The sequence below is a fragment of the Gekko japonicus genome, unplaced genomic scaffold (genome assembly GCF_001447785.1).
Source record: "Gekko japonicus isolate JY-2015 unplaced genomic scaffold, Gekko_japonicus_V1.1 scaffold604, whole genome shotgun sequence".
NCBI classification, from domain to species: domain Eukaryota; kingdom Metazoa; phylum Chordata; class Lepidosauria; order Squamata; family Gekkonidae; genus Gekko; species Gekko japonicus.
In genome coordinates this window covers 620,403-644,611 of record NW_015175374.1, presented here as the reverse complement: position 1 = coordinate 644,611, position 24,209 = coordinate 620,403, and the positions used below count along the sequence as shown (strand labels likewise).

General features: G+C 48.1%; 1 protein-coding gene across 2 annotated transcripts in view; it reads right to left on the bottom strand.

Annotated features, from left to right (window-relative positions):
- The window catches only part of LOC107122428 (CASP8 and FADD-like apoptosis regulator), a 38,406-nt gene extending 15,653 nt beyond the window's left edge, over nt 1-22,753 (bottom strand). The window contains exons 1-6 of one of the 2 annotated variants that reach the window (XM_015425525.1): nt 22,318-22,753; nt 10,687-11,196; nt 7,467-7,578; nt 2,369-2,504; nt 1,865-1,953; nt 415-460 (exon numbers count right to left, since the gene is read on the bottom strand). In XM_015425525.1, the coding sequence (XP_015281011.1) occupies nt 415-460; nt 1,865-1,953; nt 2,369-2,504; nt 7,467-7,578; nt 10,687-11,039 (736 nt within the window). In that variant the 5' untranslated portion in view covers nt 11,040-11,196; nt 22,318-22,753. Of the gene's footprint in view, nt 1-414; nt 461-1,864; nt 1,954-2,368; nt 2,505-7,466; nt 7,579-10,686; nt 11,197-21,744; nt 21,800-22,317 lie in introns of those variants that run through there. The other variant, XM_015425526.1, reaches the window with a different exon arrangement.
- Between the last annotated feature and the right edge of the window lie 1,456 nt (nt 22,754-24,209).

Sequence of the window (24,209 nt, the reverse complement as noted above, 5' to 3'; positions counted from 1 at the left end):
TAGATGTGTCAAACTCATTTGTTACGAGGGCCAGATCAGACGTAAATGTCACTTTGTCGAGCGGGCCATGTGTGCCGTAAAACATAATACCAGGTGCCAGAGATATAAACTGTATAAAGGACAGCAGCTGGTAAGCTCCGAGTTGGTGCATCCTCACTGCAAGGCCCCATGGGCTGGGCAGATGCTCCCACGCAGCTTCACTACTGCAGACGAGGTTGTTCTGCCATGCGGAAGCTACAGTGCAGTGGCTCCACCCACTCCCACCCAGCACTCCCTCCCCTTGCATCAATTGCTCGCGGGCCGTATAAGAGCCCTGGACAGGCCGGTTCCGGCCCCCGGGCCTTATGTTTGACACCCTTGGTGTGAGCAGTCACATGAGAGAAGCCACAACTCCTAAGGACTGGCCGGCCTTACTCTGAATGGCTCCCGATCCATTTAGCAGTCTTCCTTTGTTCACAAACTGCAAATTCAAAAGGGGGGGGGGGAGAGAATCAAATTCTGTTTCACCTTTTGCAAAAAGTGCCCCAACATTGACATTTCAAATACTGCCTCATTTATCCTCTGGAGGTATTGAATCTATATCAGCTATACTATGGATACTAGAAATTATGGATATATTATGGACACTAGAAATTAGTTCAAAATACCACTAAGCAGACCAGGGGTCCCCAACATGGTGCCCGTCAAGACCCTTCTTGGGATCCACCAAGTGGTTTTAGAATGGGGGCTTCTGATTGGCTACCCAGGAGGGCTTCTAATTGGCTGCACAGATTAAAAGGCATCCTGTTCAACAGAGTTTTTTGGCTGAAATGTCAAATTTTACTATTACATTTATGCAGGACTCTTTTTGTGGAAAAAGCCCAGCAGGAACTCATTAGCATAATAGGCCACACCCAACAGCAGGAACTCATTAGCATATTGGGCCACACCCCTGACAGCACAGCTCATTAGCACATTAGACCACACCCCCATGTTATCAGAAGTGTGGTCATCCAGCCACACCCACCTTTTGCTTGTTATTCTGTTTAGCTTGTTTGTTGTCAAAACCCAGGGCTTTTTTGTAGCAGGAACTCCTTTGCATGTGAGGCCACACACCCCTAATGTAGCCAGTCCTAATGAGTTTCTGCTGTTGGGTGTGGCCTATTATGCTAATGAGTTCCTGCTGGGCGTGGCCAACTTGGGAGCCAGCCAGAACTCCGTTCCTGTGCGTTCCTGCCCAAAAATAGCCCTGCATTTATGTATCACTTCACTCTTTGACAGTTGGTGGTCCTCCTGCAGCAGCCATTTTCTGATTGTGCCCACCGCCCTGTGTCAGAATTCCAAAGGTGCCTGCAAACAGGTTGGGGACCCCCGAAATAGACACACAAGGAGGAGAATATTGTCAACAAGCCTATCCCCTTAACAGAAATCAGAAAGATGGGGACTCCTTTTCCCCCACTGCCTGGGCTACGTGAGGCACCCATGCTAGAAACTGGTTTCCCGCGTGACAGCAGGGTTTATCAAAAGAACAGTCTGTTTGGGACCTACCTATTCATTCTGTTCCCCGACCCGAAAGATAAAGCCTTGCCAATGCAGTGCCCATATTGTCCTTCAGAGCCACTGCTGGCAAGCTATCAACCCACATGGAACGCTTGCAACAGCAACCTCCTTATCACTGGGGAACAGCTGCAAACTCTATACCATTCCCACAATTTACAGTCAAATCTTAAACAGGGCACCCGCAGACTAATAAAGCCAAGCCCAGTGAAGCATCCTTAACGCGGCCGAATTGTTAATTTGCAAAACGCGTCGAGCGTTTCATTGGCTTTCCCTGCTTCGGAAGATCCTTCCTCCATTTGACTGCAGCGGCTTCCTTTGTACTTACCCTCGGAGGGTCGGCAAGAGAGAGCTTGGGAAGCGACGCCTGAAGCGCGTTTATGTACACAGGCACAGAGCCGATGGTGTGAACTGGAGCTGAAAATTGAACAGGGGTGCTCAGAAAGTTCCACCAACAGTGGCTGTTAGAGCAAGCCTCTCCACGCCAGCCCACAGGCTCCGGCTGGCGCTGAAACCTGCATGTACGCCCTATCTATGCTATGCCGGCCCGTTGTCAGGATTTTTTGGCTTGGGGGACAAGATTTTTTTGTGGGGGAGCCCCTCCAAAATAAATAAATAGGTTAAATAAATAAATGGCGCGTGTGAATGGAGGAACCCGGGTTTGGCAGGAGGAACAGCAAAGGAACAGCAAGACCTTAGGAAGTCAATGGCTTGGGCTGGGGGACGCATGCGCAGTGGAGATCACGGGAAGGGAGGGACCCGGGTTTGGCTCCCGCAGCAGCCAAGACTGACCCGTCTTTGCGAGGAATGAATGGCCCACAGCACGTCTTACCTTCCAGTCGGTACTTCTGGATCTTCTTTACCAAGTCCTTCCTGTGAATGTTCACCAAGCAATTTTCTAGGAAGTCCAACTGGTGGGGCGACACCAGGTCTAACTTCTCGAGGTCATTTATAATTCCCAAGAAGCTCTGGAAAGTCAGAACAAACTTTATCAACAGCAGACCCCCCAACGACACACACCTTTGAGAAGCTCGCGGACAGGCCACTTGGACTAGATGAGGGACAACACGATTTCAAACCATCCTTTGACCTTTAGGCCCCTTAGCGCTCAGGGACCCACATGCCCTCAGGACCACCTCTCTCGTTACGCTCTGACCGTAAAAACCTCCTGATGGTCCCTGGCCCGAGAGAGATCCGGTGGTCCTCAACCAGGACCAGGGCTTTTTCTTCCCTGGCCCCCACCTGGCGGAACTCTCTGCCAGAGAACATCCGTGCCCTGCGAGATCTATTACCTTTCCGCAGGGCTCGTAAGGCAGAGATGTCCCACCAGGCTTTTGGCTGAGGACAGCGATGGGACAGCAATTGCTCTGGCACCCTCATACCTCCCACCTCCCCTCAACCTACCCCCTGAGGAGGCTACGGGGGAAGCTGAATTCTTTTCCTGAAATTCTGCCATCTTGGAACAGACTTATTTATTGATTTTTTGGGGGGGGTTATTACGGTTTTATGGAGCTGCGGTGGCTCAAGTGGTTAAGACGCTGAACTGCAGGCTGTGGAAGGTCAGTAGTTCAGCGGTTCAAGACCCGGGTGCCGCAAGACAGGGTGAGCTCCCATCTCTAGTTCCAGCTCCTGCCAACCTAGCAGTTCGAAAGCAAGAAATTGCAAGTAGATAAATAGGGACCACTTCGGTGGGAAGGTAACAGCGTTCCGTGCGCCTTGGTGTTTAATCATGCCGGCCACATGACCACGGAAACGTCTTCGGACAGCGCTGGCTCTTCGGCTTTGAAACGGAGATGAGCACCGCAACCCTAGAGTCGGATTCGACTGGCTTTTGAGCAAGGGAACCTTTACCTTTTTATTATGGTTTTTATTTAATCTGTATTATTTAGTGCACTTATTTATTTGATTTATTTTGATATCCTGATGTGAGCTGCCCTGAGCCCTGCTCACAGGGAAGGGCTGCCTAAAAGTCCAAATAAATAAATAAATAAAACCCATGTTTATGCATTTTTTCCATTCCTCTTGGGGCCCACAGACATGGGTGTTTCTGTCGCCATGGGAGTCCCTGACTACCCGGATGTGGTCCTGAACAGCCACAAACTCCACCGCAGATAAATGTCCGCTGGCCTCCAGTGTGCAAGCCTATTCCTAAGCTTGCATGAAACCTGCAAAGTATTTGTTTAATGTTCCATTTTACTGATGGGCAATGGAGTCTAAGACAGAGCGGCCTGAGCACATGGCTACCAACAATCGCTCAGCAGAGGTCTGAGTCTGAGGTTTTTAGCTAAGGGTTTCGGCTCTCATCTTGCAGACGAGGGGAGGGGCCGCGGCTCAGAGGCAGAGCAGCTGCTTGGCACGCAGAAGGTCCCAGGTTCAATTCTTAGCGTCTCCAACGAAAAGGATCAGGTCAGAGGTGATGGAAAAGACCTTCACCTGAAACCCTGAAGAGACCCTGAGTAGGTAATACAGTCCATGGTGGACCAATGGTCTGATTCAGTATATTTATGTGTTCAAGATATATCACTCTAAGCCCTGACCTAGACAGAGCAGGCTAGCCCGATCCTGTCAGATCTTGGAAGCGAAGCAACATTGGCCATGGCTAGTATTTTGAAGGGGAATACTCCGAGGAATACCAGGGTCGTGACATAGAGGCAAGCAATAGCAACAAACCACCTCTGAACACCTCTTGCCTTAAAAACAAGTCTAGCTCACCACCTAGTGGTGCATAATGCTAAAAGAGCTAGAACTTGTGGCTGCCAGACAATCTTTGGATCTTCTGGCTGAAGTAGACACACTGCCATATGATAATTCGCATCCAGTAGCACCTTAAAGACCAACAACATTGCCTGAAACTATCTTAATTCCCACCTGAGACTATCTTCATTCCAAGCAACTAACAGTTGGGAAATCGGACTCCAGAAGCTGACGTCATGCTACTTGGGCTATTTGTTTAAGACAAAATGGCTCATAAAAATGTTTCCAGTGGCAAGAAATAACTTGCATTTCTTATCCAAAACTAGTCAAGTCAGGAAAAAGTCAAAATATACCATCACGTGTAACGCAGGGGAAATTAAAAGGATTGAAGGGACTTCCCTGTTGCTTAGGGCAAGTAATACAGATCATTAAAGGGATTTCCCTCTCCCTTACAAAAAATAATACTGATAATTGCCAAACTACCCCACTTTCCTGAAACTCAAGAACACACAGATCTGTACTTTCGGTATTCAAATAAAGACGTCTCTGTGAATTACAGTTCAATCCCCAAGATAAAAGGGCATTTCTGTTGTCAGAAGCACTGCTCTCCCTTACCTCTCTCCCAGTCTACCCCCTATGATGTTCCGGAGGGTCTACTGACCCCACCCTGTAGCAAAACTCTGGGGGCTTCAGTGGGTCGCAGCGGGAAACCTCTGGTTCCCCCTCTGCAAAGGCCGCTCCCCATGAGCAGATCTCACTAAGCATTTGTTGTTGTTGTTCAGTCGCACAGTCGAGTCCGACTCTTCGCGACCCCATGGACCAGGTCACGCCAGGCGCTCCTGTCTTCCACTGTCCTCTGAAGTTTGCTCAACTTCATGTTCGTTGCATCGATGACACTGTCTAACCATCTCATCCTTTGCCGTCCCCGTCTTCTTTAACCTTCAATCTTTCCCAGCATCAGGGTCTTCTCCAGTGAGTGCTCCCTTCTCATTTGGTGGCCAAAGTATTTGAGCTTCAGTTTCATTATCTGGCCTTCCAGGGAACAGTCAGGGTTGATTTCTTTTAGGATTGACTGATTTGATCTTCTTGCAGTCTTCTCCAGCACCATAGTTCAAAAGAATCTATTCTTCGGCGCTCGGCCTTCCTTATAGTCCAACTCTCGCAGCCATACATGACTACTGGGAATACCATTGCTTTGACCATGCGGACTTTTGTTGGCAGGGTGATGTCTCTACTTTTTATCATGCTGTTTAGGTTCGCCATCGCTTTCCTCCCAAGGAGCAGGCATCTTTTAATTTCATGGCTGCAGTCACAGTCTGCGGTGATCTGGGATCCCAGGAACGTGAAGTCTGTCACTACTTCCACGACTTCCCCTTCTAGTTGCCAAGGAGTGATAGGGCCGGATGCCATGATCTTAGTTTTTTTGATGTTGAGCTTCAAGCCCACTTTTGCGCTCTCCTCTTTTACCCTGAGCAAGAGGCACTTTAGGTCCTCTTCACTTTCTGCCATTAGAGTGGTATCGTCTGCATATCACTAAGCATAAGTTTACGCAAAAAACTATGCAAACATTTTGAAATTGCAAAGACATGGGGGGGGGGGAATTAAAAGACCAGCATTGCTGTTTTTTGTCAATTACACTGGATTTTGAACAGGTCCCCATTCTAGATGCTCAGAGCAACAAGAACAGAACATAGAAAAATATCTCGTTTTTAAGTTAATTCTGAGTTTTAAAAAAATCCTAAAAACTTCCCACTGTCTCTTATGATGGCACGCCACCAACTAACGGCTCAATACCAAATTGGATTTGAAAGACTACTGTTAACACAGAAAGCTGCTTGGTGCTGATGAACCTCCAGGAGAGAATTCCCACCTCCCCACTGCCTGACTTACAAGGCCTCAACCCAGAACATCTACCTACAGAAGGACTGCCGTCTGAACACAGTATACAGCAGATACTGTTTGCTGTGCTCGCTTCGGGAGTACATATACTAAAATTGGAAGATACTGTTTGCAGAAGTGCTCTTTGCTGCATTTAACATGACAAAAGAGGGGGGACTATGCTGGATTTACAGGGCCTATCTACACTACTTATTTACCTTTCTTTCTTTCTTTTTTGCTATCAAGGGTTCTCAAGACCGGAGACGTTCAGAGGTGGTTTTGCCATCGCCTGCCTCTGCGTAGAGACCCAGGACTTCCTTGATGGTCTCCCATCCAAATACTGACCAGGGCCAAGCCTGCGTGGCTTCCGAGATCTGACGAGATCAGTCCAGCTGGGACCATCCAGGTCAGGGCACTTGCCTACTTAGTGTATGTTAATCACACACACCCCCTTTGTCCAATGAGCTCAGCGGGTGGGAGGGCAGACATTCGTTGACTGGCCCAGGGTCGTCCAGGGGACATCATGGCAGAACAAGAATTTGAACCCAGGTCTCTCAGACCCTAGACCGACACTCGAACCACTGTACGAAACTGGCTCCCAGCCCTTCCTTTTCAAACCCGCACACACAGTTCATGCGTTCACAATGTAGTGGCGTTTCCTGTCTCACTCTTTCATTCCCCCTTACCACTGACGCAAGAGTTGTTCTTACAACGGTGTCCTCCTTCACTGCCTTCTGCATTGGTTTTGTCTTATACGTAAGAGTCTTCCGAGTCTCTTCGCGCATGCTCCTCATACCCTGCCACAAATCTTCTAAGTCTTTAAGGTGCCAATGGACTCTTGCTCTTTAAGGTGCCACTGAACTCACAGAATCATAGAATCACAGAGCTGGAAGGGACCTCCAGGGTCATCTAGTCCAACCCCCTGCACAATGCAGGAAATCCACAAATACCTCCCCCCCACACACCCCCGGTGACCCCTGTTCCACACCCAGAATATGACAAAGAACCTCCAGGATCCCCGGGCCAAACTGGCCTGGAGAAAAATTGCTTCCTGATCCCAAAGTGGCGATCGGTATTTCCCTGGGCGGGTAAGAAAGGGCCACGAGAACTAAGCACCGAGGCAACCCTTCCTGCCCTCTCCCTCTCATGATCTGCCTGAGTTCCCTCTTGCTCTTTAAGGTGCCACTGGACACTTCCTCTTTTCGACAGAATAATGCAGCTGCCCATCTTGATTCATCTGCCTGACTCAATGAATCTGTCTTGTCCTCCTCTAGGTTTGCACTTCCCTGTCTTCCTTCCAGTTCCCCTGAAGAGAGCGAAGGCCCCAGAGAGCGAAAATCCCCTTTGAAAAACATTACCTTCTCTTTCGCTTTCTTCATGTAGGAAGTGCCGGAATTGTCCAACAGAAGGAAAATGAAAGACTCCAAGTCTTCTTTGTCCAGGTTCTCTTTGATTTCAGTCATCAGCACCCTGCAAAGACAGTGAGCGTTTTTTTAAATCAGCCTTTGGCAAAATTTTGACACACTGGCCTAGTAGCGTCAGGATCTCAATTCATATTCACTTCTTAACGTACATTAAAAAAAAAGAACAAAACTCATGCACTCCCTGACCACACATGCTTAGAGAACAGCAGTTCTCAAATTGTGTGACAAAAGCAATACATAGGGCATCCAGAGAAGATTGCCTGTTGCACCTCTGTGTGCTTCCGTGCTCTGGCCTTACCCCTGTCGAAGCAGCCTCTGCTAAGGAAAAGATGATTCTGCTACCTCTCTGCATCCGATGACGCTGGAGTATTCAACTGCTCTCCGTGTGGAGAAGCAGAAGAATTAGTCTCCCTCGGAGGGAGGCTGCCTGTTGCATCTCAGCATGAGCCGCTGATTCAATCCCACTTGGTTTGGCATGCCCAGATCACTAACTCATGCAGAAACACCAGGCCTATACTCATTTGAGGGCAAGGAAGTCTTGGGCTCCCCAAAGCTATCAGACATTTGGGGAAACTCCAGTTTGGAAGTTGGGAAGCAGGACTGAGAAAAAAGAGCTACACCGTGGGGGTTAGGGTGCTGTCCCAACGGAATGACAAAACACAGCTTGTCGTTCTAGGAAAGTCTGGCGGATTTTAGACCTCTTCTTTCCCTTCTCACACACACAGCCGCATAATTCCACATCTACAAATCACAGTTTGCTGCTGTGTCAATGTCACACGGGATGATTAGTTCTCTTCCTTCCAGACAAGGAAATCAGTGGAAGGATTAAATGGCAGTTTTAGGATACTGAATTGTTTTGTCCAAACAGCAAACTGTGGTTTGTTTTCTTCCCTCCAAACTACAATTTGCTGCAAAAAATGCAAATGTTGAATCTGCAAGATGCCCTGGGGGGGGGGGGGAAGTACGCAAGCCCAAGGATCCCCTAGGCCAGTAGTTCTGAAAACTGTGGGTCAAGATCCATATAGGGTTGGCGACTCTCTCATAGGTGGGTCACGAGGCCAGAAGGGAGGAGCTGGAACCGGGGGAGGTGGGAGAGGCGGCTCTGGGAGTCTCCCGTAACAGATTTTGGGGTGGTTCTGCACAATTCTTGTTGCTCAGTTCTGTCTATTTAGAAATATTAAACCCAAAACAATAAAATACACACTTGGTTCAGTGTCACCTGCAGGAGGAAGAAAGCAGCATCGCCTGATTTTGCAAGCTGGCCCCAAAGACTGAAGTAAGTTTAGAGGCGAGTCCTGAAGATTAGGTACAGGGAACTGAGTACTGCGTCCCATTTCAAAAAGTCTGAAATCCTTTGTCATTATGTCTGAACCTTGATAAGGAGAAAAGGGAAGTGGCCAACTGAAAGTATTCTGCGGGGAACTCCTGTGAGCTGCCGTTTCCCTTTTAAAGGAACAGTCCCAGAAAACTCACCCGTTGATCTGTCCAGAGGTTCAATGAATACATTGATGGAGGCAGACATACGCGTATTTAAGACATCCTACTAAAGCTCCCAACCCGTTTCAGGAGCACAGTTTAAGTCTCCTGACTCTGAAGCAGGGGTCGTTTCGTAGAAAAAGAGTTAGGGGAACTCATTAGCATAACTCATTAGCCTATGCCACACCCCCTGACATCATAAGGCCCGGTGGTGGGCCTGCAAGGCCGGCGGGAGTGCGAGGAAGCCCCGCCAAGGCCCTCCCTGGCCCCAGGCAGGCGGGGTGGGGACAGGCGGGGAGGAAGCACCCTCCCTCTTCTCCTGCCTCCTCCTGGCTGAATGAGGGCCGGAAGCGGGGCAGCCAGAAGCGGGGGGCGGGGCTTCATCATGTGCCCCGCCCCCCACACCTCACCCGGGGGAACTGCGATCCCCCGCGATCCCCCCTGAATCGACCTCTGCTCTGAAGTAACGCAGGACCAAAAGAAGCATCAGTAGGACCTACAGCAGAGGTGTCAAACTCATTTGTTACGAGGGCCGGATCTGACATAAATGTCATTTTGTCAGGCCGGGCCATGTGTGCCATAAACATAATGCCAGGTACCGGAGATATAAACTGTATAAAGGACAGCAGCTGGTAAGCTCCGAACTGGTGCCTCCTCACTCCAAGGCCCCAGGGACTGGAGGGGGGATGTAAAGGAAAACCCTTAGGGGCAGACTGGAGAGCCAGTGGTGCCTTATGTTTGAGGCAGCGGGCATCCACTTTGATCTGGCCTCCCCTCCATGGACCACAGACCCCGGAAACCGGATTGGACCCACAATATTATCTGTTGAGGCGCGTTGCTGTTTTAGTGTGTTGGTGACTCTACTGATTTTAAATGGACTGTTACAATATGTTTTAATTGTGGATCTGCACTCATTACAGATCGATATGTTGGTACCTGCCCTGAGTCTAACAATGTGGGGAGGGCATGATAGAAGTCCCGTCAAATAAAATAAAATAAGATATTTCTTTAAAAAGAGACCCTAAACCAGAGAAAACTGGTTGCGGTACCGTCCCATAGAACTGAACAGAACCAGTTGGGCACGACTAGCTCAAATCCCATTGATGCCAAAAGGAACTAAAATACAATGAACTTTTTTGGGGGGTGGGGGTGGGGGGTGGAACTAGGCGAGAGAAGCATGTGATCCCTAGTGCAGCTGCTCAGCACTTCCTGCAAGCCACCAGCTGCACACGTGATCTGCTCAGATTAGCATAACATTTAAGCCCACAAACCCAGTTCTGACTGCCACTCCTTGTCAGTGCACGGGAACGTCAGATCTTCCGGCGCAACGTTTGAGTCCAGTGGCACCTTTGAGACTAACGAAGTTTTATTGAAGGGTATGAGCCTTCATATGCAGGCACATCTGTGCACATTTCGTATGCATGCCCGAAATCTTGTGTAAAACTTTGTTGGGTCTTAAAGGTGCCGCCGGACTCGAACTTTGTTCTGCTGCTTCAGGCCAACGCAGCGACTCACCTGGATCTATTCAGATCTTCCAGCTTGTGACTCTGCGGACCCTGCTCTGCCTACACATGCTGACGTTCACAGACAACAGAGCTGGACCAAAATTTGTACCCAGTGCTGAGTAAAAGGAAAGGCTTTTAAGAAAGAAGCCCGGAAAGCCATCCCCTGAACTCACCTGTAAGGCGTCAACAGATGGGGATTTCTCGCCAAACTGGTTTCCACTGCTGCTCGACTGGTTCCCAGGATCCTTTTTAGCAAGTCGAACCTCTTCATTCTGTACAACAGCTCGGCCAGAGTGGAGGACGTCAGCAGTTCCCGCTCATCCAAAGCCACCAAAAGCGTCCTAACATCCGGGGCGGGTAAGTCCGGCACGAGATCCTGGCAGAGGAACGCCATGGTATCCTTCTCATCTTTGTCGAGCTCTTGCTCCATTTGGTACAGGACGGCAGCCGGCACTTTGTGAAGCGTCATCGCCAGCCGCGGTCCATTTAAAGTCCTTTGTGTTTTTAAAGAGGAAAGCCACGTCATGAGGTTCTCCGTCCTTGATCTTCAGCAGGTGGGCTTTATTCTTGCTTCAGTCAAAATACCCAAGGAGTTATACGGAGAAATACATTTACAGAGCCGGACACAGATGAGTTGCATTACAGAGGATCAAAGCCGGCACACGTTCGTCACTAGCGCTGCCCTAGAGATGACATCAAACTGAGTCCTTAGACCAAGGTTGCTGAGCAAAATCACGTACGTTCTGGAAACAGAACACCCTTCTCTTTACCACAAAAGGGTTTAGACTGAATGAGGGAATATCTCATTAACAGCAAAATTCTCTTACGTAATGTCATAGGAATGCCCACAGGAAATGAAACTAAAACCATTCACCAAGAGTCTGACTTGTGGGAGTTTCCCCCCATTTCTATGCACTGCTCAAAAATGCTTTTTTTGTTTTTGTTTGCAAGAGTCTGAACTCCGTTTTTACACAGAATTTGCTGTGATTTTTACAGGCACACGCGCACACGCAGCCAGGAAGTTGTGTCAGACACTTTCTGTAGTGTTCCTCTTAAAACAAGGGATTGACACCACTTTTATCAAAGGTCACAGTCCTCGGTTCTACTGTAGAGACTTTTTTATTTGTCCAATTCGATTTTTAAACCACCCTTACCTGCGGGACAGGGCTCCGGGCGGTGCACATCGATACAAAAACAAATACAATACTTGGTAAAATTCTCTCTCCCACCAGCCGCCGCCCATCCCCTACACAAAACTGGAAGGCATCACTGAAAACCTAGGCTTGGACTGTTTAAAAATTAACCATTTTAGGAACATTGCTGTTTCATACAAACCAGTTTCAGGAAGACAGCTATGCTGGTCTGCAGCAGATGAGCTAGATTTGAGCCTAGTGCCTTAGAACAAGATTAGAGAGGTTATAAGCTTTCAAGAGTCAAATCACTGGCCCTGACCTGGATAGCCCAGGAAAACCCCATCTCATCAGATCTTGGAAGCTAAGCAGGGTCGACTCTGGCAAGTACTTGGATGGGAGTCCTTCAAGGAGTACCAGAAGTGGGAGGTGGGGGCAGGCTTCATTCAGCCACCTCTCTGAATATCCTCCAGGCCCCCAGTAGGGGTCAGCCACCACCAGAGGTCGCTATGACTTCCAGGTGCGCACGCACACACACACACGCACATACAAAAAATACACACACACACACACAAAAAGAATCAAAGCTCTGATATCTGATGAAGGAAGCTTTGACTCTTGAAAGCTTATAAACCCTCAAATCTTGCTGCTCTCTAAAGTAACACTGGACTCGAATCGAACTCTTGTACAGATTCGTCATTTTATATCATTAAATGCTTTCATTGTTTAATACTATTAGCTGCGCCTGCTAAATTGTCTTTCATTAAGGGACAGCACAGAGACAGGGGAATTCTGAGCGCATCTGCTGGCTCTTAGGAAAAGCTGATGAATACTTCTATGTTGATAACTTCCTGCTCCCCAGCATAAGACAAATAGACCACAGAATTACTGGGGTAGTCTGGACCACTGTTCCCTCTAGGCTGAGTGTGAGCCAGCACACAGTTTTTTAGCCTCCGGCTCACACATTTTTGCCTTAGCTCAGCAAGGATGGGCTCTCCGGAGCAAACTAATTTATGCAGCAGTCAAATCACTTGCTCACAACTTTAATACCAGCAGCTCACAAAGTAGAATTTCTGCTCACAAGACTCCACAGCTTAGAGGGAGCATTGGTCTGGACTGCTCATGATATATTGCCGCACAATGGAGCCCAGGTGAGCCTTGATAGAATCAGATTCTTCAAAATGACTCTGGGAAAGACTAAGAGGCTTAGATCACAGTCCGCACGCACTCGGCATCATCATAAAAACACAAAAAGAGCTCTGCTGGATCAGACCATTTAGTCCAGCATCCTGTCTCACACAGAGGCCAACCAGTTCCTCTGAATGGCCAACAACAGGGCACAGAGGCCGAGTCCTTCAAAAGAATATAAGAAGAGCCCTGCTGCTTCAGACCAGTGGTCCATCCAGTCCAGCATCCTGTCTCACACAGTGGCCAACCAGTTCCTCTGAATGGCCAACAACAGGGCACAGAGGCCGAGGCCTTCAAAAGAATATAAGAAGAGCCCTGCTGGGTCAGCCCAGTGGTCCATCCAGTCCAGCATCCTGTCTCACACGGGGCCAACCAGTTCCTCTGGAGGGCCAACAACAGGGCACAGAGGCCGAGGCCTTCCCCCGATGTTGCCTCCTGGCTCTGGGATTCAGAGGCTCAGTGCCTCTGAATGGGGAGGTTCCCCTCAGCCACCAGAGCTAGCAGCCATTGACACATTTACCCTCTATGAATCTATCTAATCCCCTTTAAAAGCTGTTTATTCCTGCGGCCATCACGACATCCTCTGGCAGCGAATCCCACATTTTAACCACTCTCTGTGCAAAGGAGTATTTCCTTTTGTCCTCAAGAGCAGATGAATCAATCACATGCCAGGAGAAGGAACTCAAAAAGACACTGAACTCAAAAAGATCTAGAAGCCCGACTGGAGTAGGGAGACAGAAGGGGAGATGAGCAAGAAGCGGCGCACCAGAGCTAAGTCCAAGGTCCCTTGTAATCCAGGACTTCAGGTCAGTCCGCAACCAGACCTTCACGGATGGAAGAACCTTGGAATACAGCCTGGTTAGTGAATCTGAAGGCAGACCTGGAACATTGTCGTTCCATGGCCAGGAAGTTAGCCAAATCTAGGATTCACACACCTAAGAAATACTTAGCCTCAGAGCTCAGCTGAGCATACCAAAATAAACGTCAGAACTCGGCACTAACAGAAGCTGAAGTCTACGACCTCTGAACCGAATATATGTGAATTTATTTATTTATTTTTTGGTTAGCCATAAGTTCTTCGACACCATAGGTTCTTGGCACTAACAGAAGCTGAAGTCTACGACCTCTGAACCGAATATATGTGAATTTATTTATTTATTTTTTGGTTAGCCATAAGTTCTTCGACACCATAGGTTCTTGGCACTAACAGAAGCTGAAGTCTACGACCTCTGAACCGAATATATGTGAATTTATTTATTTATTTTTTGGTTAGCCATAAGTTCTTCGACACCATAGGTTCTTGGCACTAACAGAAGCTGAAGTCTACGACCTCTGAACCGAATATATGTGAATTTATTTATTTATTTTTTGGTTAGCCATAAGTTCTTCGACACCATAGGTTCTTCGACACCATAAGTTCTTGGCACTAACAGAAGCTGAAGTCTACGACCTCTGAACTGAATATATGTGAATTTATTTATTTATTTTTTGGTTAGCCATAAGTTCTTCGACACTATAAGTTCTTTGACACCATAAGTTCTTGGCGCTAACAGAAGCTGAAGTCTACAACCTCTGAACCAAATATATGTGAATTTATTTATTTATTTTTTGGTTAGCCATAAGTTCTTCGACACCATAGGTTCTTGGCACTAACAGAAGCTGAAGTCTACGACCTCTGAACCGAATATATGTGAATTTATTTATTTATTTTTTGGTTAGCCATAAGTTCTTCGACACTATAAGTTCTTTGACACCATAAGTTCTTGGCGCTAACAGAAGCTGAAGTTAAACATCTGAACTGAATATATGTGAATTTATTTATTTATTTTTTGGTTAGCCATAAGTTCTTCGACACTATAAGTTCTTCGACACCATAAGTTCTTGGCCCTAACAGAAGCTGAAGTCTACGACCTCTGAACTGAATATATGTGAATTTATTTATTTATTTATTGGTTAGCCATAAGTTCTTCGACACTATAAGTTCTTTGACACCATAAGTTCTTGGCGCTAACAGAAGCTGAAGTTAAACCTCTGAACTGAATATATGTGAATTTATTTATTTATTTTTTGGTTAGCCATAAGTTCTTCAACTTCCTCCTACTACATATCCTTGTCTAGAGTTATTTTTAGCACTTTCTCTGCCAGAAGAGCACAGAACAAGGGGGGGAAGGCGGAGAGCTACACTCGGTCTCCCTACCAATGCTCCCTCTAAGCTGTGGAGTCTTGTGAGCAAAAAATTCTACTTTGTGAGCTACCAGCATTAAAGTTGTGAGCGAGCGATTTGGCGGCTGCATAAACTACTTTGCTCTGGAGCCATCCTTCCTGAGCTGAGACAAGAATGTGTGTGCCGGAGGCTAAAAAACTGTGAGCTAGCTCACACTAACTCAGCTTAGAGGGAACACTGCTCCCTACTGCTACTTTTCCAAACCAAGATAAACACAATTGTCCTGTGTGTGTAATTTCTTTAACAGTGGTATTAAGTGAGCTGAAACCTCGGCGATCCAATGTAAAGTGGCTTGTATACGGACGCAAACGTATTGAGACTTCAAACAATTTCAACGTGTTACTGGTATTAAAACTCACATGCAGCTGCCTTATACTGAATCAGACGCTTGGACCACCAAAATCAGGATTCTCTACTCAAACAGGCAGCAGCTGTCCAGGGTCTCAGGCAGAGGACTTTCACATCACCTCCTGCCTGGTCCTTTAACTAAAGATGCCGGGGACTGAACCTGGGACCTTCTGCACGCCAAGCGGTGGGCCACTGAACCACAACCCCTCTCTGTTAATTAATCATCCACGCATCACACCTCGGCTTCCTCAGGGTGGAACGGAGACGCATTCGACACATAAACCTAAGCCCAGAAGCCAGATCACCACAACCCAGTTTCCCATGCAAAAAATCTCTTTTTATCTTGCCGTTTACTTTCTGCTGTGTTTCCTGAGAGGTAACTTTTATGTTCAACGGCTAACCACCAACCCATGTACAGACGCAAGGGAAGTCATCATTTATGGGCTCAGTACCACTCCCCGGCCAATAAGAGCATACTCTGACTGTATCTCTAACATGCACCACCCACCGCAGGGAAGCCTGCAAAAAATACTGGGGGGGGGGGGATATGGAAGTACAATTTTTCCACTGCTAAGGAGGCTGAGTTTTTGGCCTATTCAGTCGCAGCTAAGAGCACTTCAATGCCTTTCCCCCCCTTAATAAATGGGGCAGAATCAATAACCCCTTCTGCAGGCTCGTAGCTACAGTGGGGCATATCGGGGCAAGGCCCCCTGAGTTACTGGCAAGGCCCCACAACTTCCCATCCAGCCCAGGGCCCCCGAGCAGTGGCAGGTGCTGTGAAGGAGCTGGGTATTTCTTTAATTCGATTAGCCAGGCCCCCCCCCCCGAAATTTAAATGCCCCCCGGACTTAAGAAATCCTGGCTACGGGCCTGCCTTTCTGGGTCCTGCTCACACACTACCGCACTGGAAGCCAGTTAGGTGTAGTGGATAGGAGCACGGACTCCAATCTGGAAAAACCAGGTTTGATTTCCCACTTCTCCACGTGCAGCTGCTGGTGTGACCTTGGGTCAGTCACAAGTACTTTCAGAGCTGTTCTCTCAAGGGCAGCTCTCAAGAGAGCTCTCTCAGCATTAACTCCCTCACAGGGTGTCTGTCGTGGGGAGTGGAAGGGAAAGGAGATTGTAAACCGTTCTGAGACTCCTTTGGGTAGTGAAGGGCGGGGTATAAATCCAATCTCTTCTCTTCTTCTTCTGTCTGCCAGTAAGTATATCTAGAAGTGGAACACGGAGACGCATCTCCCCACTGAAACCAGACAAGGAAACCTGTTTGCAAAACTATTTCCTCTGTGTCCCCCCTCAGTTTTCTTCTGGTCTTGATCAGGAATGCACAGATCTCTCATTGATCCGTTTCCTTCTAAGCAGAAACTGAACTGAAATTAAGTGGAAGCATTTTACAAAATACCCTGACCGGGATGGCCCAGGCTAGCCCGATCTCTTCAGATCTCAGAAGCTAAGTTGGGTCAGCCCCTGGTTAGTACTTGGATGGGAGGCCACCTGGGGAGTCCAGGGTTGGCTACACAGAGGCAGGCAGTGGCAAAACACCTCTGCTTCTCTGATGAAGTACCCCCCAACGAAACCCTACCATGTCCCAGCAGGCACTGCGGACGAGACCTTCAAATGCCTCATCCCAGGGGTCATTTTCTAGAAAAAGAGGTGCAGGAGCTCATTAGCATAACTTATTAGCATAGCTTATTTGCATGTGCCGCACCCCCTGACATCACCGGAAGTGTGTCAGAAGGCAACACCCACCGCTCAGTCTCCACTGGACTGTTTTGGATTGCTAGCTATTGGGGGGGGGGGAATGCGCAGATCTGCCCTCACAGAGGAGGGAGAGCTTGTACCTGAAGGCAGGCTGCGGGGGCCCCTCTGCAACTTACCTGGCTACCTCTTGCTCCTCGTGGCCCGACTGAGGGCTGCTGGGAGCAGGGGGTGGGGCTCGTTGCAAGTGCCCGCCCCCTGGGCTCCTTACTGCCGGAGCTCCTATCCTGTGCCCTCCCGCAGGAAATGACCCCTGCTCATCACCACGGGCCCAACCCTTCCCAGAACGTGTCTCGATGCACCATAGTGACCGAGGAATGTTCACTAGTGCCCCCTGGGCAGGCGCTCTGGCTCTATGGCAGGGGTGGCCAAATTGTGGCTCGGGAGCCACATGCAGCTCTTTCACACAGATTGTGTGGCTCCCAGCAAGGCGGCTGGGGAAGCGAAGGGGAGGCATGCCTTCCCGATCGGTCTTCCTTTCCCCAGCTAGTGTTCCCCTTCCTGGGTAGGCTTGAGGCAACTTTAAATGCGTTCTCAAAGCATCCCCCATCAAGTCTACAAATATCATTGAACAAATAAATATCATTTTCAATATCTGGTTTTGCCCCTTTTGGTTTTGTTTCTGGCAGTCTCATTTAATGTGAATAAAAAGGAAATTTGCATATTTTTCAATTAAAACATGTGTAATATTTCTTCATGTCTTGCGGCTCTCAGACATCTGACGTTTACTCTATGTGGCTCTTACGTTAAGCAGGTTTGGCCGCCCCTGCTCTATAGCATATGGGTGAAAGGAGGAGGAGGAGGAGGAGGAGATTGGGTTTATACCCCGCCCTTCACTTGGAGTCTCAGAGCGGCTTACAAACTCCTTTCCCTTCCCCTCCCCACAACAGACACCCTGTGAGGTGGGTGGGGGCTGAGAGAGCTCTGACAGAAACTGCTCTTTTTCAAGGACAGCTGTGACAGAGCTTGTGACTGACCCAAGGTCACATCAGCAGGTGCAAGTGGAGGAGTGGGGAATCAAACCCGGTTCTCCCAGATTAGAGTCTACACACTTAACCACTACACCAAACTGGCTCTCAGGAGAAGGGATCTATCACTGAACCTGGTTAACTCAGAAGCTGGGTCAGATAAAGAGAAGGGGGAAAGATGTAAAAATTCCTACTCATTTTCAAGATGAATAGTGAACAAAAAATGAAGTTTTATGAGTCATATTGGGGAGAAAAACATGCACAATTAATAGGACCAGGGTACAGTGCTGCCAGTTCCGTGGCACTCTGGGATTGTTGGAAACAAGTTTGTTAGCAATGTGCATATTTCTTGCCACCCTGTGTGAGGGGAGAGTGTATCAGCATATCTCCACGTGACCATTGTTTAATTTTTTAAAAACAAGATGGGAAGTCGGGCTTGTAAACAGTCACTCCCTCGTGCCCAGGGAGACCAAAAATAACCTTCAGAAGATCAGGCATGGAAACTTTTTTAATTTGGAAATGCAATTGACTAACTAACACAGGCCATGTGGGGTGGGGGGGGAAACCACCATCATGAGCTGGTATCTTTCCAGGTCTGGTCTTCTCTGCAAAGTTAACCTGAAGCTTATTTGGAAGACAAAAACTATAACCATTGAGCTCCTGGATCTTCCCGTGTGGACGATTCACTGGTGACTGACCAAGGAATACCGCAACAATACTTTGACAGACTGAGGGCCTGATTCAGTATAAGGCCCCTTCATGTGTTTGTGTCTTTTCACTCACTATTAAACAAACCAAACATGCAAATTCTCTTTCCCCAGCAGGTAACGTTGTTCTGTCTGCGTTTAAAACAAGCATGATCAAGCAGCTACGTTCTATTCTCTTAGGAAGAAGGTTGTACAACTAAAGTTGTAAATCGCCCAGAGCCTGCCTGCAGGGTGGGCGATCCATAAATGTAATAAAATAAATAAATAAAACTAGAGCAGCAAAGAGAGAGGAGATTGGACTTCTACCCCGCCCTTCACTACTCAAAGGAGAAAAGCTTACAATCTTCTTTCCCTTCCCCTCCCCACAACAGACACCCTGTGAGGTAGGTGGGGCTGAGACAGGTCTCCTGAGAACTGCTTGTGAGAGAACAGCTCTGAGAGAACTTGCGACTGACCCAAGGTCACACCAGCAGCTGCATGTGGTGGAGTGGGGAATCAAACCCGGTTCTCCCAGATGAGAGTCTGTGCTCCTAACCACTACACCAAACTTGCTCTCAATATTAAAAGATTTAAGGGTGTGCAGCAATCCAGACCAGGATACCGATTTACAAAAGACTGAAAGCTGGTATTCTGATCATCTTTGTTCCCATGGGATATTATTGGGTCATTTTTTTAAAAACCCTAGGGACTAACTGTTCCCTTTCATCAATCCAGCTGGTTCCTCAGTCCATGGACAGGACTGTCAGGAAAGGAAACCATCCTGGATTTACTACCTGGGTAAATTCCCAGGGTTGTAATCAGCAGCTACTGAGCCAAGACCAGTAAACTTTGGGTGGATCTTGCCTGTACCTGAACAGAAGTCCTGGTCTTGTCCTTGCAGCTAGAGGAAAATGTCCTTTTGTACCCAGTGGGGATTTTGATGAACACAAGGGTCATGACAGCAGACGGACTGACGTTCGTTCCACCCACATGCATACCATTCAGAACAGTCACACGGTAAAAACATGTTTGGGCAGCTTGCTCATTAAAAACAGGACAGACCTATAATCGGGATTTTTTTTTTAAAAAGGTCTTTAGCGTCCTAGAAAATAAGCAACCTGTGCAATTCATTTCCAAGAAACTTTGCAAGGGATCCAGTTGAAAACGTGCCTTCGTGCAGTTATGTGGGCTTTCCAGGAAATTTTTTGATTAATAATTTAAATATTCTCAATAATGTTAGCAAAAAGAAAGCAGTCGAGAGAGCTCTTTTGGGGCTTGTTCGTGAGAGGATAGCTTGTGAGAGAACTTGTGACTGACCCAAGGTCACACCAGCAGCAACATGGGGAAAAGTGAGGAATTAAACCCGGTTCTCCCAGATTACAGTCCGTGCTGCTAACCACTACACCAAACTGGCACTCTCTAAGTGGCCTGATCAAGCCACTAGCAGTTTATACTGGCGGAGGAAGAGAGGAATTCCCCAAACATATCACTTCCTCCCTTTGCAGGATACAGGATACGAATCACAAACTTGGGGAGAGGGAGAGAGACAGGGAGAGATCAGATCAGAGGCAGCCAATCCAAATTAATCCCTCTGCTTGGACTAACAGCTCCAGAGCCATCAAAACTCTTGCAAACATAACCACACTAGAGAGTGGCAGAAGTCGGGGGGGGGGGGGTCCCTGAAAAACTCAGAGGTTAGTTTACCCTGCCCTTCACTACCCAAAGGAGTCTCAGAGGGGCTTACAAACTCCTTTCCCTTCCCCTCCCCACAACAGACACCCTGTGAGGTAGGTGGGGCTGAGAGAGCTCTTTCCAGAACTGCTCCTGAGAACAGCTCTGACAGGACTATGGCTTGCCCAAGGTCATCCAGCAGGTGCAAGTGGAGGAGTGGAGAACCAAACCCGGTTCTTCCAGATTAGAGTCTGCGCACTTAACCACTACACCAAACTGGATGGGGGTGCATGCTTGCCCCCAAACACCTTTCGTTTTCACTGCTAGTCAGTTGCACCTGGATGCTAGAGTGCACCCACACACCCCCTTTGGGGGAAACGGGCCTTTGGGCTGAAGAGAAATGGTTCATTCTTTCAAATTATCTGACTGATTCACATCCTTTACATGGAAAAGATCGCAACAGCCATGACGCAAGCAGCAAAACCGAGAATTCAAATCTGCCACCTACTTACTGAGATTGTCCCAGGCTAAGGAAAGTCCACACTAAACCTCCTCCAATTTTGCATTAACATGATCAGGGGGCTTGTTTCTGCCTCTTTTTCAATTTTTCCCGGGGGCGAGCCGTCTTGCGGCTTCTCTGCAGTTTCTTCGCAACAAACTGGGGGGGGAAACAAACCAGGTGGACTGCCGTGTTGGGTTGAAGCAGATCAAAGTTTTTGAGTCCACAAGGACCTTTAAAACCAACAATTGCTCATTCAAGGTAGGAGCCTGTGCATCTGAGGAAGTGTGCCCGCACACGAAAGCTCCTACCTTGAACAACCCTTTGTGGGTCTTAAAAGGTGCCACTGGACTCAAACTTTGTTCCACGGCAGATCCAGGTGGGAAGCCCTGTTGCTCTGAACCAACAGAACAAAGTTCGAGTCCAGCGGCACCTTTAAGACCCACAAAGATTTGTTCAAGGTGTGATCTTTCCTGTCTGAGGAAGTGTGGGGCGCACACGAAAGCTCACACTTTGAACAACCCTTTTTGGGTCTTAAAAGGGGCCACCGGACGGACTCTTCACTTCTGTTCTATTTCTTGTATGGGAAGGGAAAGCGAAAACTGAAGCTGCGCCACTCCCCCGCTTTCCGTGTCGAAGGCAGAAGCCGTTTCTCGGTAAAATGTCACCACAGAATCGCCCCCCTCCTTCCCCAAACCCAGGGGCGCCCGACGCGCAGCCTTCGCCAAGCGGAACCGAGGACTATTTGAAATTCCCCACCGGGCCAAAGAGATCCGCCTCGTTCCCGGGCCGGAGCCGGAGCTGCATCGAGACCGACTGCGGTTTTGGCGAAGACGGGCGCCTTTAAGGAGCGCCTTCTTCCGCCCGCCTCCACATTCTTTTAACATTCTTTCTATCCCGAGGCGGATCCAGATTCCTCACACACGGCGACCCTGGTCTGCCCAAGGAATCCTTTCCAGGGGGCGGCCATGTTAGTAGTCCCAGGGAAGCTGCCTGGAGCGCGCCGCCCCTCGTCGGGAAAGCGGCCGCTTGGAGCTTGTCCTCTCGCTCCCGGAGCGCCCAGGCGACGTCGCCTTCGCTTCTCGTCGTTTAACCCAGAAATGGGAGGGGAGGGGGCGGCGGTGCCTCGCCTCATGGTTCAGAGCCCCCCTTCCCTCGGTAATGAGCCCGACCCGGGTTCAGTTTGGCGGCCCCCCTCGCCTTCTTTTCGGGCCAGCCGGGCGAGCGCGACGCAAGCGCTGCGCCCTGCTGCTCTTCTTATCCTCTCCGCCTGCCTCCCTTTCCCACGCTAACCCTTGTGGGGTTTTAGCCCCGTGGCCGGCCGCTTCTCACCTCGTTCGTCCTGAGCCTTCCTCGCCCAGCAGGGCTCCCGTCCCGGGGGTTTCCCGCCCGCCCCTCAGGAGGGTCGCCGCGCGCCTGCGACCGCCATTGCCAGCAGGAGCGGCGAACTTTCGGGCTGGAGGGAGCGGCCCTTTGGAGAGGCGCCCGCAGTTCCGCGCCCGACCAGAAGAGCAGGGATGAGGAGGCGCGCCCGGTGCTTCCTGCTCCGGGTCCCACGCGCAGGCCGCCGATGGCGGCGGGTCAATACGGCGGGGGTGAACTTTTCCCCGTGTAAACGCGTGGGATCCGGCGGCGAAGCGCCAAAGACTGGTCAGGATCTCCAAACTTCAACCACGACGAAAGTTCGAGTCCAGTCGTACCTTTAAAGACCGGCAAAGTTCTATTCAAGGTGCAGGGAGATCAAATCAGTCAATCCTCAAAGAAATCAACCCTGACTGTTCCCTGGAAGGCAGCCAGAGAATGAAACTGAAGCGCAAATACTTTGGCCACCCAATGAGAAGGGAGCACTCACTGGAGAAGACCCTGATGCTGGGAAAGATTGAAGGTCAAAGAAGACGGGGACGGCAAAGGATGAGATGGTTAGACAGTGTCATCCATGCAACGAACATGAAATTGAGCAAACGTCAGAGGACGGCGGAAGACAGGAGGGCCTGGCGTGATCTGGTCCATGGGGTCGCGAAGAGTCGGACTCGACTGTGCGACTGAACAACAACAACGTTTTATTCAAAGTCTTCCCGAGAGGAGAAGTGTGCGTGCACACGAAAGCTTACACCTTGTGCGTGCACACCAAGGCTTATGCCTTGAATAAAACTTTGCTGAAGGTGCCGCTGGACTCCAAATTTGTTCTTTTCCTTCAGACCAACACGCTTACGCACCTGAATCTTACCTCCAGAAAGGAAGCAAAATCGAAAGTAGTCGGAGAGGGCTTATGTTGTTACTGAATTCTTATACGATCGCATATTATATTACTTTATCATAATATTAATATTATGGACATATAGATTATTAATATTATGGGAATATCGTATATAGTAGATTAATGGGCATGTAGTATATTAATCCTACTGTATCATAATATGTTATAGTATATTATTATTGTTTATTATATTATTTTAAAATTCCGTGTTTAACCCTGCAATTTTTAATCTTTTTATTTTAAATAATTTTAGATTACATAACATGATAAAACATTATAGTCACAAACTTAAGTCTACCATAAGCTAAATATCTATAGTTTGTAGGGATTGTCTTGTTTAGTTTTCTGTTTCCTTTCGCAAATTCCCAAAAAAGGAAACTCGGGTTCTAGGAAATCAGAGTGGTATTCTGGGGTCTCTGAGGCTAATATTAGATCAGAAATTTTTCCCATAGTGAAGTATTCCCATATTTTATTTCACCATTTGATTTATTTAAGGTGATGCTTTATTTTTCCACGAATAAGTTATTGCCACCTTCCCTGCTACCAACAGAATTGAAATTAATTCATTTCTCAATTTAGGCATCTCATTATCTTTCCGTAGATGTAATAAAATAATTTTGGGGTGTAATGGAACTGTGTGACCAGTAATGCGCTTAATTATTTTCAATATTCCCCCCCCCAACATTCTTGATTTTTATTGCATTCCTACCAACAATAAAAAAAAAATTCCAATCTGTCCACAATCCTTCCAACAACCTGGGTCAATATTTGGATCAATGCAGTGTAATTTTAAAGGGGTCATATACTACCTGGTCATTACTTTAAAAAACTGAAACTTTATACCTCTTGTAAGGAAACCGTTAGATGTCCAGATTCCCCCCCCCCCGTTGCATATCCATTATTTTAATCTTACAATCTCTATGCTATTTAGATTGATATGCAAACTTTTTCTTCCATTGGTTTTAAT